The 14,617-nt window shown below is 33.3% G+C and overlaps 2 protein-coding genes across 11 annotated transcripts in view; one reads left to right on the top strand and one right to left on the bottom strand.

The window, feature by feature from the left end:
* Positions 1 to 5,981, top strand: part of pot (zona pellucida domain protein papillote) — a 52,077-nt gene extending 46,096 nt beyond the window's left edge. For both annotated transcript variants that reach the window (XM_085192799.1, XM_085192798.1), the window contains 9 exons: positions 158 to 267; positions 509 to 623; positions 742 to 898; positions 1,068 to 1,291; positions 1,419 to 1,643; positions 2,074 to 2,222; positions 3,095 to 3,226; positions 3,652 to 3,779; positions 4,062 to 5,981. In XM_085192799.1, coding sequence (XP_085048925.1) covers positions 158 to 267; positions 509 to 623; positions 742 to 898; positions 1,068 to 1,291; positions 1,419 to 1,643; positions 2,074 to 2,222; positions 3,095 to 3,226; positions 3,652 to 3,779; positions 4,062 to 4,135 — 1,314 coding nt within the window. In that variant the 3' untranslated portion in view covers positions 4,136 to 5,981. The remainder of the gene's footprint in view (positions 1 to 157; positions 268 to 508; positions 624 to 741; positions 899 to 1,067; positions 1,292 to 1,418; positions 1,644 to 2,073; positions 2,223 to 3,094; positions 3,227 to 3,651; positions 3,780 to 4,061) is intronic.
* Positions 5,982 to 6,122: 141 nt separating this feature from the next.
* The window catches only part of PsGEF (Protostome-specific GEF), a 53,052-nt gene continuing 44,557 nt past the window's right edge, over positions 6,123 to 14,617 (bottom strand). The window contains exons 22-32 of one of the 9 annotated variants that reach the window (XM_085193014.1): positions 13,835 to 13,994; positions 13,531 to 13,661; positions 13,097 to 13,196; positions 12,192 to 12,261; positions 11,404 to 11,532; positions 10,976 to 11,107; positions 10,628 to 10,767; positions 10,084 to 10,237; positions 9,694 to 9,796; positions 9,162 to 9,255; positions 6,123 to 7,005 (exon numbers count right to left, since the gene is read on the bottom strand). In XM_085193014.1, the coding sequence (XP_085049140.1) occupies positions 6,928 to 7,005; positions 9,162 to 9,255; positions 9,694 to 9,796; positions 10,084 to 10,237; positions 10,628 to 10,767; positions 10,976 to 11,107; positions 11,404 to 11,532; positions 12,192 to 12,261; positions 13,097 to 13,196; positions 13,531 to 13,661; positions 13,835 to 13,994 (1,291 nt within the window). In that variant the 3' untranslated portion in view covers positions 6,123 to 6,927. Of the gene's footprint in view, positions 7,006 to 9,161; positions 9,256 to 9,693; positions 9,797 to 10,083; positions 10,238 to 10,627; positions 10,768 to 10,975; positions 11,108 to 11,403; positions 11,533 to 12,191; positions 12,262 to 13,096; positions 13,197 to 13,530; positions 13,662 to 13,834; positions 13,995 to 14,492; positions 14,527 to 14,617 lie in introns of those variants that run through there. The other 8 variants (XM_085193015.1, XM_085193016.1, XM_085193017.1 and 5 more) reach the window with 8 other exon arrangements.

The raw sequence follows: 14,617 nt of genomic DNA, 5'->3' as shown, positions 1-14,617 counted from the left end.
AAAATAAAAAAATACACGCTTTATTACTGCCTGATAAATTATAGTAAGCCTAATGCCTTAGCAAATTTTAATAAGAGAAGGGCTTTATTTTAGTATTATCAAGTAAAATTAAAATATATATATAAATTTAGAAGCTAAATAAGTATATCTTGTATAGAAACCGCCTCCTCCACCTCCGGTCATGACCGAACGTATGGAGACAGAAGAACAAGAGATGCTGATGGAAAGCTTGGAACCTATACCTGAAACTCCTATCATGCCTGCTAGGTAAGCTGTAGTTTTTAATACTTATATATTTAAAAAATGCTTTCTTAGAAGCCTTACATTCATTTTTTCATATTTCAACCAATAAAATAAAGTGTGGATTTAAGTTTGGTTATCTAAAACATTCGGTGATTTAGTTTTCAGTGAATTTGTATTTTGTTAAAAATATTAATATATTATAATAAATAATATTAAGATACGATTTAAATTGAAACTTTAAAAAAATATAATATTCACATTCCAGGAAACCAGAAATAACTTCACACGTAGTAGACGACGTGTTCCTCCGAACAATCACTGAGAAGAAGACCATAGAAGACATAGAACGTCACAAGCGTCTGGTTACGGAGTACCGGCAGGTGAGGTGAATAGGGGGAATACGAGTATAAGCTGAATTTAGTCACTTGATATACATTGTCTTTCAGGGTGGCCACGACTGGTTGACCGCTTAAAATCTAAAATATTTATTTATACTAGGTGCCGCAACCTCCTCAATTCGACGTCACAATCCGCAACCACACTCTACCAGAAGCTCAGTGGGAGAACTTCTCTGACATAAGCAGCGCGTCCGGAATGACGCTGACACCCAAAATGGAGAGAGTGCCATTGTCCTTGCCGCCGCAGAAATTTATTGGTATGACTGCATAATTTTTTTATTATATCATTTTTAAATAATTATTGACTATATGAAATCAGGGAACTGAGTGTCTTAACACTAGGTTCCCTCTGCCTACCCTGCTGTGTGCGGGATACAGCGTGAAGCTGATTTATTAGATTTATATTATGTCACTATGTTATTCCAGGCAAAGGTGGCCCAGACCTCTTCTCCCCTGAACTAATAAAACAGACTGGTGCAGTCTATCCCTCCTCCCCCGACCTACCCCTTCTCCCCGAACTGCCCCCTGCGAGAAACCCGCTGTACAGAGAAGAGGACGACGAGGATGTTCCGGAACCGAACCCCGTACCACCTGTGCCGCCGAATTGGAGCGTGTTGACCAGGGTGCTGAAGACTGAGGCGCAGGATGAGGTATACATGAAATAGTAATCTTTGTGAAAATAGCGTTTATTTATTTTGTTTTAAAATTGTCAATTATAAGATTGATTTTGGCAATTTTAGTTTATTAATACAATTTCAAATGTCCCACAATATTCAGGTGCTCTCAGAAACCGAACGTTCCTACCGTCTAACACGCGAGGAACGTCTTCGCTGGCGTGAGCTAATCACGCACGAAAGCACATTACGACGTGAACTAGCACGTTCTAGCACGCGGGAGGACTTCACGCGGGTTGCTCACGATCATCGTTTCGCTCCTCTTTATGCACCTCCCAAATGGGAGGTCATTATTAGGATTTTAGCTCCACCACCGGATAAGCCTAAGGTATTGTTGTATATTTTATTATTTATATAATTTTTTCTCTAATTAGTATTGAATGTAAATTCATTCATTTACTTGCTCAAGCTAATTTCCTATTCGCTTCCAATTAGGCATACATATAAAATTTTAAATAATAAAATCAAAATATTGAATTGAATTAGTGAAAGGTGGGCTTAGAGGATAGTTGAAAGCCCCGTTTACAGAACATAAAATAATAAAACCTCAGAATGTAACTAAAAATTCGGCGAAAAGTGAGGAACGGAGTGTTGTAACACTCTCGGCTCCCTCTACCTACCCTGCTGTCTGCAGGATACATAGTAAAGCTGATTTAATTTGAATTTTATTTTAGAATACAGAAGCTATATATATAGAATAGTATATATAAAGCAAAGTGAAATACAGCGTTTATCTAAAAGAAAATATATAATTTCAGAATCGCTACCGCAAAAAGACGGAATGGGAATCACGCTCCCGTCGCTCCTCCCTCCCCACGCTCTACGAGTACGACAGCGACGCCACCTCGCTGCGCGACCCGCCGCGCTCGCGGCGCTCGTCCTATAGGAGCGATCATGTGGATATGAGGTAACTATGGAACTACTTCTTGAGGGGTTATGTTGCCCTGGTGTCTTTGTGAGTTTTTATTAGGAGAATGAAAACTACGAGGTAACTGTGGAACTACTTCCTGAGGTGTTATGTTGTCCTGGGGTCTTTGTGAGTTTTTATTAGGAGAATGAAAATTACGAGGTAATTATGGAACTACTTCTTGGGGAGTAATGTTGTCCTGGTAATTGTGTGAGCTTTTATTACGCGAGTGAAAAACAACTTCTTTATTGTCATGGCGTCCTGGTACGTTGGTAAAGTTTTAGATGAAAAAGAGAGAAGACAGACAGAGATATAGACAAGCAGATTGTTGAGGTAATTAATTATTAATCTACTTCTACCAAAAAGTGTATAGAGAAAGAGAGAGAAAGGTAGATTATTATTGATGTGATATAATTATGAAACACTACTTGTTGATGTTATCCTGGTAATTGTGATAAAGGGGGACAGGAATACGTTTGATTTGTTTTCACAAATCACGTCGTTGAACGTTATGTTGTCCTGGTACTTGTGCCTGAGTGACAGATATATTGGTGATAAATGTAATCATTATCCAGAAGGAGGAGAAAATGAATGAATGAGAAATGAAAATGAATTATAATTTATTAATTATTTGCTTATTATTTTCATTTTGTTCGCTCTGTTAAGAAGGCAAACCGCGGAGGTCTCTCCGAGGGTATCTCCTCCTCAACATTCAACTTGGCGAAAAATGAGGAACAGAATGTCTGAGGTTCCCTTTTTTTACTAGGTTATCTCTAGCTACCCTGTTATATTTGGGATTTGAAAAAAAAAATTCTTTTTCTGTTAATTGTCTATATTATTCTTCAATTCTTTCCATTTACTCGTATTTCCAGATCGATGTCAGAAATGATGGTGGACTACGCGCGTGAACAGGCCGACACTCACTCCGAGGTGTCAGCGGGCACTCTCCTCGGCAGATATTATGACGATGACAGCGATTCAGAACATCAGTATAATCAGAATCCGTAAGTATATATGATTATTTGGGGCTCAAATTATATATTTTGTTATAGTTGTTTTAAAAATATATAAATATTTTTAATAAATAAATATTTTGAGGAAAAGAATTGAAATTATCGTATTAGACTTGTTGTTCTAAAAGGTACAGTGTCAAAAAAAATATTTACAGATAATTCGCTATATAGAAAGAAAATCAGCTATAAAAGTTGAAATTATGGAAAATTTATTTTTGATATGTACGTAATATTAGCGATATTTGCAAGATAAAAACCTGCTGTCCTCTAGCTTTCCAAAATAATATAAATTTTCCTGGATTCAAATGAAAAAAAAAAATTAAAACGACTGTTAAAAGCATGTGAAGTTTTATATAACAAACTATTATTTTATAACTTTAACCAACGTACCATTTTTAACAAAATAATTCTTACAGATCCTGGCGACACTCTCTCCACCGCAGCGTGAGCCAGCCGTCGCTGGCGAGGTCCGCCAGCGAGCTGGTGGAGCAGTGGGCGGCGCCGGAGGGTGACGTCACTCCCACGCCAGGCCGACGTGTACGAGGTAACTTATATGTATTGTACAGTGGGGTTGATAAGTTGTGGCCGTTTTCAAGTTTGGCTTTGTGAACTTTTGTGTTGTGTTATTAGGCTTTGGGTCCCATTATCCAGCACCTTTACCTACTTATCTATGTTTCAAAAGATAAAAAAATGAATAATTTAAATTATTTTTTCTTGAGTAGGTGAACCTATTGTCAATCTAAATAATTTCATTAAAATGGGATGGGAATGTGATTTTATTGTTGTTTTTTTCGCATTTTACAGACATAATATGTTTTGTTTGTAGGTGCTCAAGGAGTCACTACGTTCACTTCATCCGAAGTCAGAACGTTCCAAGCTTCGAGGGAGTGGAGAGAGTAAGGTCGAATAAAAAACATAAATAAATCAACGAATTGTTTTAAAATAAAAAAAAAACGGGAAATTATTGCCAACATATTGTTTATACGAGAATGTATGTGGATACATATAAATATATTTAAATTGATATTTTAATCCAAGGAATAAATATGTTATTATATATTGCAATAAAAAAAAATATTACGTTCTTTCTTACGTTTGTATATGGTTCCATACATTGCTGTCCTAGGAGATCAACCACACTGCCTTATCATATGACAATTTTATATTATAAAGGATTAATATTAATTATTATATGCTAACTGAAAAAAAATACAGATTAGACTCATTTTTTGTAATTTAAAAAAAAATCTTTAATGAAAATAAAATGTATATGACAAAAAATCTTTAGTTACGTTTATAAATATGTCGGGTTTTTATATTGATTATAAGAATCCTCTTTTTTTGTTCTAAAAGCGAGATATTGAGTAAGACAATTAATTTTCAATATTCATTGATTCACAAGTAGAAGCATTTGAAATTTATTTTTAGAAAAATATATGTATAATATATATTAAATTTTGCTAAATAATTCGATAAATGAAAAAATATTGTTTTATTCATAGGTAATTTTATAAAAATAAATTCAGTCCATTATATTATTAAGTAAAGATGAATCGATGTAACGTAACAAAACATAAAACCTTACAGTACAAGAAAATTCTTTAATTAAAAAAGAATAATCCTACAAAACAAATCGAGAATGAGAATTTTTTTTCCATTTTTTCATATTAAATATAAGTAAATATTGATTAAAAGTGAAAATATTGGTAACTTAGAAATACTAAAGAATTTTTCTATTTTCATATTTATGAAGAAGAGGTTCTTTATAAATATGAAAATACCTGCCATTTCCTTCATATTGTTATACATTACATTTTAAATATTTACCATTTATTCTTTTCTATCTAACTTTGCCAAAATTTTGTAGCTTCCTAACAAAAATGCTTCTGTCTAAATTTTTGCTATTATACTTATTTTAAGTGATATAAATTTTCTAAAACCTTATTTTTTTACTGCCAGTGTAATTTTTTTATTTAGTTGTAAATATGTAAACGATGGTTTGTATAAACCTAGCAGTTGAGGCAAGGCATGTGTTACTTTTATAAAGCTATCGTCGTATTAGAGCTGTCAAATGTGACGTTTATTTTTTTTCGTTTCTTGAAATTGTCTTTATAGTAATAAGAATATTACGATTTTATTGTTTTTTGAAAGGTTTAATATATATATTATTTTATAGTCTTTATATATCACTGAGGTCACTCATAGCGCAGCGGCACAAGCTGACTTTTAACATGACTGGCGGAAAGTGGGGATCAGAGTGTCTAACACTAGGTTCCCTCTGCCGTCCATGCGGAATACAGCGTGAAGGTGAAAAAAATATATCATTTATTATTTGTAGAAGACCCCCTTGCCTCGATTGCTATGTACTCTTATGAGCGGGATTTTGGGTATAGTTCGTTCAGAGCTCAAGATGTGCTTAAATTTGTCTAATTTTACTATTAAAAGTCTATAACATAGATGTATGAAATTAATATTTTTATTATAAAATAAAAAAGAATCAGTCAATAAAATAAATATACTATTTTGAAAGAGATGAGAAAAATTTAGATGTATGGTTAAAATGGCCGAAGAGTATTTTAAATACGAATTATTTAGGAAATTGATCGATGAAGATAAAAAAAAAGCGGAATTAATGACAAATTAATTATAGTGGTGCTAAGGATACAGAAAATTAAATAATAATATTTACATACTGATATACATATATTGTATTGAATTTAATGAATATACGTGCTTTAACATTTTATGTTGTGTTTTATTTCTGATTTGAATGTTAGATATTCATTTCAGCTTGATTTTATGCGCAATTTCGAGATAAATGGACAACGAAGTGATCCTGTAAGTGTTTTAACAACAATAAGTGCAGGTAAAAATGAAAAAGTAGGAAGAAATTTAAGAACTTTATTCGTGACGTCGGAAATGAGTTACAAAGGACAAGTTAAAAGTCACCCTTAGGTACAATATTGTTAAAAATAATAAATTCGAAGTTTCATTTTCAATACATTTCCAATTATTCAATAGATAGTTATTATTAGATGAAAACATTGATCACTTTAATATTCCGAAGAGAAGCGAATCACAAATGCTTATTTTGAATATTAATATCATTAAAACTTCATCAAAAATGAACGCTAACGTAAGCTCTATTCGGAAAACAAAAATAATATTTAAACACTTAATAAAGTTGTATACAACAATGAAGTGTATGAAATACATTAAATTTCCAATAGTCAACAGCGTTACAAGAAAAATGCTAAAACAACTATTATACAAAGATAAAGCCTTTTTAAAAAAGCTTATACACTACTTCTATATATACATCTATCTATTTAAGAGAAACTTTTAACCACGACAGTTTGTACACGTTAGGCCTCGAGTGTCTACAGCTAGATCAACCTCTCGGTTCCTACCTAAGATATGAAGTTGCGGTGACAGGTCCCTTCCGTGGTCTTCCACTATTTGGCAAATCCCCTCCTGAGTGACCACTTTTGGCATCACCTACCCATACATTTGTAAAACAGTCGTTCTAATAACTCCTTATATCAACTACTCGTACCGTCTGGTATGGTCGTATATCGTTTATAATTTGAACACTCCCACTATCTAAGTTTACTATTCTTTGTATACTTCCTACCGTTACCGTTACAGGCGATGAACACTTATGCTTTTTTAGTCTTTATTAGTTAAGTCTCTTATATTTGGCTGATGGAGCCGAGGGATTGACGTCTTCTGGTCACTTGTTTCCAGAATCGTTTCTCGAAATGTTTCTCCTGCAAGAACATTGTATTAGAGACACGAAATGTTCTAGAATATTCTTTACGTGCAGTGATCTGACACTATTTCATATTGTATGTGCAAATATGTGTGTTCATCATGTATTAAATAGTTCTAAATTATGTGAAATCAATACTGTGTAATTCAATATCGTTGAACTAATTTGCATAATAATAGAAAAAAAATATCTGATAAAGGAGGAAGGAAGCAACGAAGCGGGATGAATGAAAAGCGAAATGGATTTCTTTAGAAATATATTTCAAAACATTCCATCAAAATGGACAGATCAATTAATAATTTTAATAAACAAAAATATCTAACAAAGTTTAGGATTAAGCTGGATTTAAACACTAGATATAGTAAGCAAGAACAATTGACGAGAAAATTTAGTGCAAGACATTATTACCAAAATTGTATAACATTTCACTAATGATTATTATAATTCGAAGATAATATCGATAAATGTACTTAAAACAAATTCATAAGATTAGTTCAACAATCGAGTAAATATGTAAAAGGCAATCGTATTGACCAATTCAATGGTCTTTAAATATACAATTAATACTTAATAGAGTAGCTAGAGTGTACGTATTAAAAATACCAAGAAAAACTTGGCACAACAGGCATTTATCAAGAGTAAGTACTATTTGACAAAATATGAATTATGAATCAATTAATTTTATTGAACGGCGTTGAGTTTCGGCACTCAAGACGTCTTAAAAATCGTCTTAATGCAAACGGAGTGTCTCAGCCCTAAGTTCCTTCTGCCCACCAGGATGTACGGGATAGAATTAAGTAGTTAAAAAAAATTAAAGATTTTCTTTAATTTTAACTGTTTATCTTCACGCATCATCGAAACCTTGCAGGATAGATAAGAATGTCTATGTTTTCACGCTATATTCACATATAGCAGGATAGGCAGAAGAACTTATTATAACCAAAGGCTAAGTAACTCTGTCGTCCACTTTGGCGGAACTCAACGCCGTATTAGCCAATTGTTTTTCTTGAACATCGTTTAATTAATTTTGATACTCATAATAAAAAGGACGTTTTATTTCATTAATTTACAAACTACATCAAAATTATTAATAGAATGAATCACCGTTCAAATTCGGTTTAAATCCAGCAGACTTTAAGGCTGTTATTGACTGCATCGTTTAAAAGCTTACCAATTACTATGGATCGAATACTTATATGGATGGAGTAGAGCCAATGCTCTGTTATACTCACTCTCTAGTCTATACTTATTAAAATACTTATTCTAGGCCAATCTTCTACTTTTTAATATTATTTTTATGTAAAATTCAACAACCCACCAATAATCGAGATACTTAAAGCTCTTAATTGGATCGCCAAATTGTAACAGCTTATTAGTCATCGATTTATTATTATTTGAAAAAAGAACTTCCTTAAATATTATCAAATCCAAATGCAATCAACAACGACCAAAATACAAAAAAACTATTTCAAACATCGCCGAAGCAAATTTGTCGAGGCCGCTATTGAATATATGAACAATCTATTCTAATAAGGTTTGGTGACATAAAATTAAGAAGTGTTTCTTACATGCAACAAATAATTAAAAATATATTCTTTCTTTTTTTTTTGAAGATTTATAATATATATATTATATATATGCCGAAATAGACAAATACTCGTATTATAATGGTAGTCTAGTGTTTCGTTTTTCTTTTCAATTGGATATTTTTTTCTAACAATTATTAATTATGTAAAAGTTATAAGAAAACATATTTAATATAAGAAACTCTTCCCATTTAATTTGAGGTTAAGCTTTTCAAAACTCATTAATTCCTATCGTGACGAAATTTGTGACTATTAACTTTGATCTTGTGGTAAAATGCTATCAGTAAAATCGTTGTTATTTAAATAAAATATAAAATAATTGCAATTTAAATAAACTTATTTTTAACTGATATATTGCGTATAATTAGTTTATTAATCTACTCAATTTGGAAACGAACCGTAAAATAAACGCAATACATTTCTTAAAAATACTTTCATCTAATATATTAAATTGTAAAAACTCTTGTAATCCAAAATTCAATAGCGACCAAAACAGAAATAAAAACATCTAAACATGGCCATTGACAAAGCATATTTTGTAATAGCCGACATATTTGTAATTGCTCACGGAGCTGTGCCGCGGTGACAGCGGCCGCGGGGTCAACAGGAACGGCTCCCGGCGAGGGCTATCGGAAGACGCACGGCGGCGGAGGAACCCCAATCTGTTGGGTTTTATATTAATTGAAAAAAATTTTACATTTTAAGAACAACCTAGTGTGACGACACTCTGTTCCCCACTTTATTGTATTGTGAGTTGAGTAGCAGAACTCATCGCCGCACTTTGCCTCTTTACTAGAGAAAGGAAACAAAAATATTAAATATTTTATTCCCCTCAGTGGGAATCGAACCCCCAACCGTCGCGTTTACTGTTACACCGTCACACAAGTGAAGTTAAAACACTTAATTCTGTGTGTGTGGTCCCTTTTTATAAATGATAATGTATGGGAAAAGATATTTTTTTAGTATTTGTTGATAAAATTAGTACATTAAATAAGTACAAAATCTTATATATTAGTGATATATGAATGTATTTTATTATATAGGAAAGATTATTATCTTTGTATAAAGAATAAATAATATTATAAGTAAAATTTTCTTACATCTTCCCGTTCTGGCATTGAGAGCGCGTCCGCGAACGCATCGTCTGAGCTTCCACTCGTGCCAGTTGCTCCATCTCCATAAGTTTCGTTTCTGTTTCTGGAGCTGTAATTTTTTGTTTTTTTTTTTTTTTAATTAAGATATTGTAATTGGTTATATTGATTTTCACTCGAGGAAATTAAATATTTACTATTTTAATTTCCTTGTTCTGATAACGAGGCAAACGCCCGCGTTTGAGTATCGCCAATCAATACGCAACGCGTTCAAAAATAGGCAGAAAGTGGGGAACGGAGTGTTTTAACACTACATTCCCAGGCTCCCTCTGGCTAACCTGTTATATGCGATATACATCGTAGAGCTATAAAAATAAAATAAACATATTTAAAACGTACCTTTCCAAGCATATACAGAACTGCGCGAAGTAGTATGCGGGGCGGTGCGGCACAGCGTGACCGCGTCCGCGCTCGCCACGCGCCGCACCAGCGAACGTTGGCACGCCGCGCGAAACGACCAGTGGTCGCGCGCGCCACCCTGACCCTGTAAGCCCTGTTCAACCGAAGCCAGTTCAACGACTTGTTTATAAGAAGAAGAATAATTATATTGTTGGGGCAGGAGTCCTTTGGTCCATCCATCTAGTTCTTAAAACTGCTTTCTTGAATTTGCATTCGTCAAGAAAATATCTCCAAATGGAAGATCAAACGCTAAGTGATAACCATAAGTTTAAGTCTACTAAAATGTTGTTTATACTTTTTGTTTTAACTTGCAGAAGTTTATCTAGATTGGGATGACACCTATATTATAAATATAAATATTTCTCCGAATGATAATCTGATAGTAGCCGTTGAAAAATTATGAGATCCTTTAATAAACAAGTAACGTAAACGTTTAAGCATTAAACAAGACCTAATTAACCCTTAATAAATTTTGAATGCTGACCCAAGCCACTCGTTCCTGCTCCGCCAGCACATCCCTGCCCTGGTCGAGGGCGAGGCGCATCTCCGCGCGCGGACTGAGCCGCTCCGGAGACGTCGGCGGTCTCACCTCCACACACTCTTGTACTGGTGGTGGCTCCGAAGCTGAAAAAAATCCATTGGTTTGGTTACATTTAATTGAATTTTAATTGAATTGGTTTAGGTTCAACTCAATTTTAATTTGTTTTTATAATATCATTTTTTGTCAAAATGTGAATAATTTTGACTAGGTAAATTGCGTGTTAAAAATTTATTATTATTATTATTTGATAAATTGTTTTATATTTGCTAGTATTAGCAGCGTAACTAATACCTGGTGACAGCTGATGCAGCGGTGTCGGGTTGTGTATGGTGGTACGTTCGAGTGTGGAGGGCGTGCTGGCTGAACTGGCTGAGCCCCGCCGACCGCCGCCAGCATACGCTCGCTCCACAGACTCTTTTGAAACTATATAATAAATTAATACCAAAGAACAGCTTTAATTTTAATAATATTTATTTTATTTCAGCAATACTTTTTATTGTTGTTGTTCTTTAATAATGGCGATCCGAGCGTGCCAGTTCAGCACTAATCACTTCGCCAATGTCACGTTGAATGGAAAACACACAAAGGAGAATGTACGGTAAATATTTTTTAAGCACATACTTTTAGGGATTTTTGAGACATTTTGACATTTATTTAAAAAAGGAATATTCACTGAAACTGATATCTTTCTTTTGGAGTCTTATTTGAAGTACAAGTACCAGATTGTAAGGGCATCGAAGGCGCCTCGTTGGTGGGAGTCCGGTCGGGACTCAGCTCGCACGCGGCGCCACCAGCGCGCCCCCCTCCACGCCGCGTGTCCTCCGCGCCGCACACACCGACCTCTGCTTCTGAACAACCACTCAAATTACATCTCAACCCATAAATAACAACCCATGATAAGTATCGAGTGTTTTATTGTGACAGTATCCAGAATTAAGCAAGGTAAGCTGCAAGAAGTGACTTAATCGTGTCTTCATATATAAAAATAACTGGTGTCAGTGGAGTGCAGTAGAATCCTTTCATGCTTGGGGAACAACATTTATTTTACAGGACGATTGTTATCATTCTTAGTCCCTCAAGGTAAAAATGCATGCATCGTGCTTTATGACGTATGTCAATATAAAATACTGATATACGAAAATATAATTATGACATCTTTCTCTTCTCACCTTTCAATTTTAGTCAAGAAGTCCACTTTGCTGTCAAAATGTATTTTGTTAGTATTTACATGTTGTGTGTATTTATTGTAACCTTATTTATTTAAATGTTATTTACAGTTATTTATTAAAAAAGTTTTTCTGTATCCTTCCCTATTCATACGAGTAAAGACTAAATAGAGAATTAAAAAACGTTCGACTATAAGTTCCGTCAAGACCCGTCTGTATGTCATAAAAGTAACCAGAATCAATAAATCAAGTTGACCAAAATATGAAAAAAATGTATAAGCTAAATACAAAATTTGAGGAGAAAATCTTGTACGTATAAAAAAAACATCTAAGGCGGTTACCTGGCTCTGAAGCAGAGGGCGGCTGGTGCGCGCCGCAGCAGTCGTCAGCACCGAGGCCACGCCCGCTGCCCTGCGCCAAGCGCCGCACCAGCGGACCAGTCACAATGTGAGATATAACCTAGCTACGGTCTATGCGACTACTGTTGCCAATAACCCCGAGATATAAATTTAAATTTTAATACAATATATAAAAACTATTATTGCTATATTATTTTGTTTGGCCGTCCGTGTAGCTGATTTCATCCCAGCGTGACTGGGCCGTAATTATCGTACTGGTATTTGCGACTAACGTTGCCAATAAGATATAAATTCCATTAAAATTAGATTTTTCCATGTTTTTGTTTTTTTATTAGTTCATTATGTGAAATATGGCTTGACCCAAGCGAGACTGCTCCGAGTATTATACGAGAATGAGTGAAATTTACAATTTACACAAATATAATAACATTGGTTTGCTCATTGAATATTTTAACATATATTAAGTTATTTTAAAAATATTAATATAGTATGTGGGATAAATTTTGAAAAGGAATAATGATGGTTTAACAAGGATCCCCATTCAGAACCTAAGTAAAATAAACATTAATTGGATTAGGGTCATGCAACAAACTACTGTCTAGGATTTGCATCTCATTCCATGGATCGTTTTTACATGCTTGGTATTTCTCATACGGCAACGATCATTCAAACACACCTAGGACTCTAGATCTGACAAAATTGCTCTTGAACATTTATAAATTGTTTTGTAATTTGACAAACAATTTTGTCAAACTGTTTTACAAAATGGTCTAGTAATATGTATTTTAACTTTTTTGTTATAAAAAGTTCTGAATAGTTTTATTTTATTAAAACCATGTAATATGAAATTATATGAATTTCCTTCTACATATTTATGTGATATTCACCTGGTCGTCAGAGTTTGTGGGCGTTGGTTTGTTGTCTTCACTGCCACTGTCAGATCCATCTTCCTCGAGAAGAGGCTCTAATCTTCTTCGGAATACGTCCCTATTATCAAATGTTTATATTACAGAAATCTTATTTGACAATTTATTTCAATATTCATAAAATACTTAAAACAATACGCTTAAAAGTTTGTTATCTTGGTTTTCTTGGCATGGACATCAGTTTCATGCAATTAAAATGTAGCATTATGTTAATATACGAATATCACCATCAGATCTGGACATGTGGTAAACATTTCAAGCAAATTAGACGGCAAGCAGTGTGTCAAAATAGCGTTGCAAGATTGTCTTATAATGATTAATGTATATTTATAACAGATAGATACAGTTAAAGCTAATAAAAGCGTGTAAGAAATAATAAAAAAATAATGTCTTACACATTCATGTACCTAGGAAGAAGTGGTCTTAATGTAGTCGGTCCAGTGATCGTGGGTGCCATCAAGAGTTCATCCATCATCAGTTCTGTATCATCGTCGCCGGCGTATGAAGATGATGACTTCGTTGGTGACTAAAAATGTAAGCTTCTGTTCATTTATTTTTAAAAAGTTTTATTTGACTTTTATTTTTTATATTAATTAATATATCAACAAAATATATGCTTTATATTCTATGTGCAAATATTTAAGAAAAAGTTATAATATAGTAAGATACTATTAGTAACACAAATAGATAATATCTTACAGAAAGTGTTCCATGCTCAGAATCAGGGAGATTATCAGAAAGATCTCCTGAAGAAGGAGTTCCCCAAGCTTCCTCTCCACTCGCACCACTGCCTTCACCAGTCTCTACTGTACCATCTTCTGTACCTAGCGCCGACTTCCAATCTCCAACCCCAAGACACCTAAATTATTATTTTTTAATCATTGATTCCCTCTAGTACTTCCATGCTTAAAATTATATTTGAATTATTTAAAGTAAGGAATATGACTATGATAAAATTACTATTACTATGAACACGTTTAATTGGTTCTAATTTTATAAGAAACTACAATTTAATAGAAATATTTTCTAATATAAAACAAAAGTTGTTTAAATTGAAACTGATACTAATAAATCTATAACCAAATTGATATTAATTAATAAATAAATGTTATTCTATAGAATTAAAAATTTTAAAAGATCTAGCATGAATTAATTAATAGATCTACGTCAATTCTATGTAACGTTGTATTGCTTATTTAAGATTAGATTAGATTAATATATTCTAATACAGCATCTTCAACACTAGCATCATCTAGATTTTCTATAAAAAATATTATTTAATATATATAAGTTATAAAATAATATATAGCATATGTTCTAAACAATCAAACAAGAACCATCGAAGTTATACACGTACTCATCGTTTCTTTTCCTTTTGTGTCGTTTCCCACCTAGTTTATAAGGAGAAAGATAAATTATTGACCATAATATCAATATTGACAGACAAGACCATGTTAGGTACTATGAATATAAAGGAAAAAT

The sequence above is a fragment of the Heliconius melpomene genome, chromosome 11 (assembly GCF_056956725.1).
Source record: "Heliconius melpomene rosina isolate 202511_hmr_F chromosome 11, ASM5695672v1, whole genome shotgun sequence".
NCBI lineage: Eukaryota > Metazoa > Arthropoda > Insecta > Lepidoptera > Nymphalidae > Heliconius > Heliconius melpomene.
The sequence above is the reverse complement of the archived record's forward strand: the minus strand, read 5'-3'. Positions and strand labels throughout refer to the sequence as shown.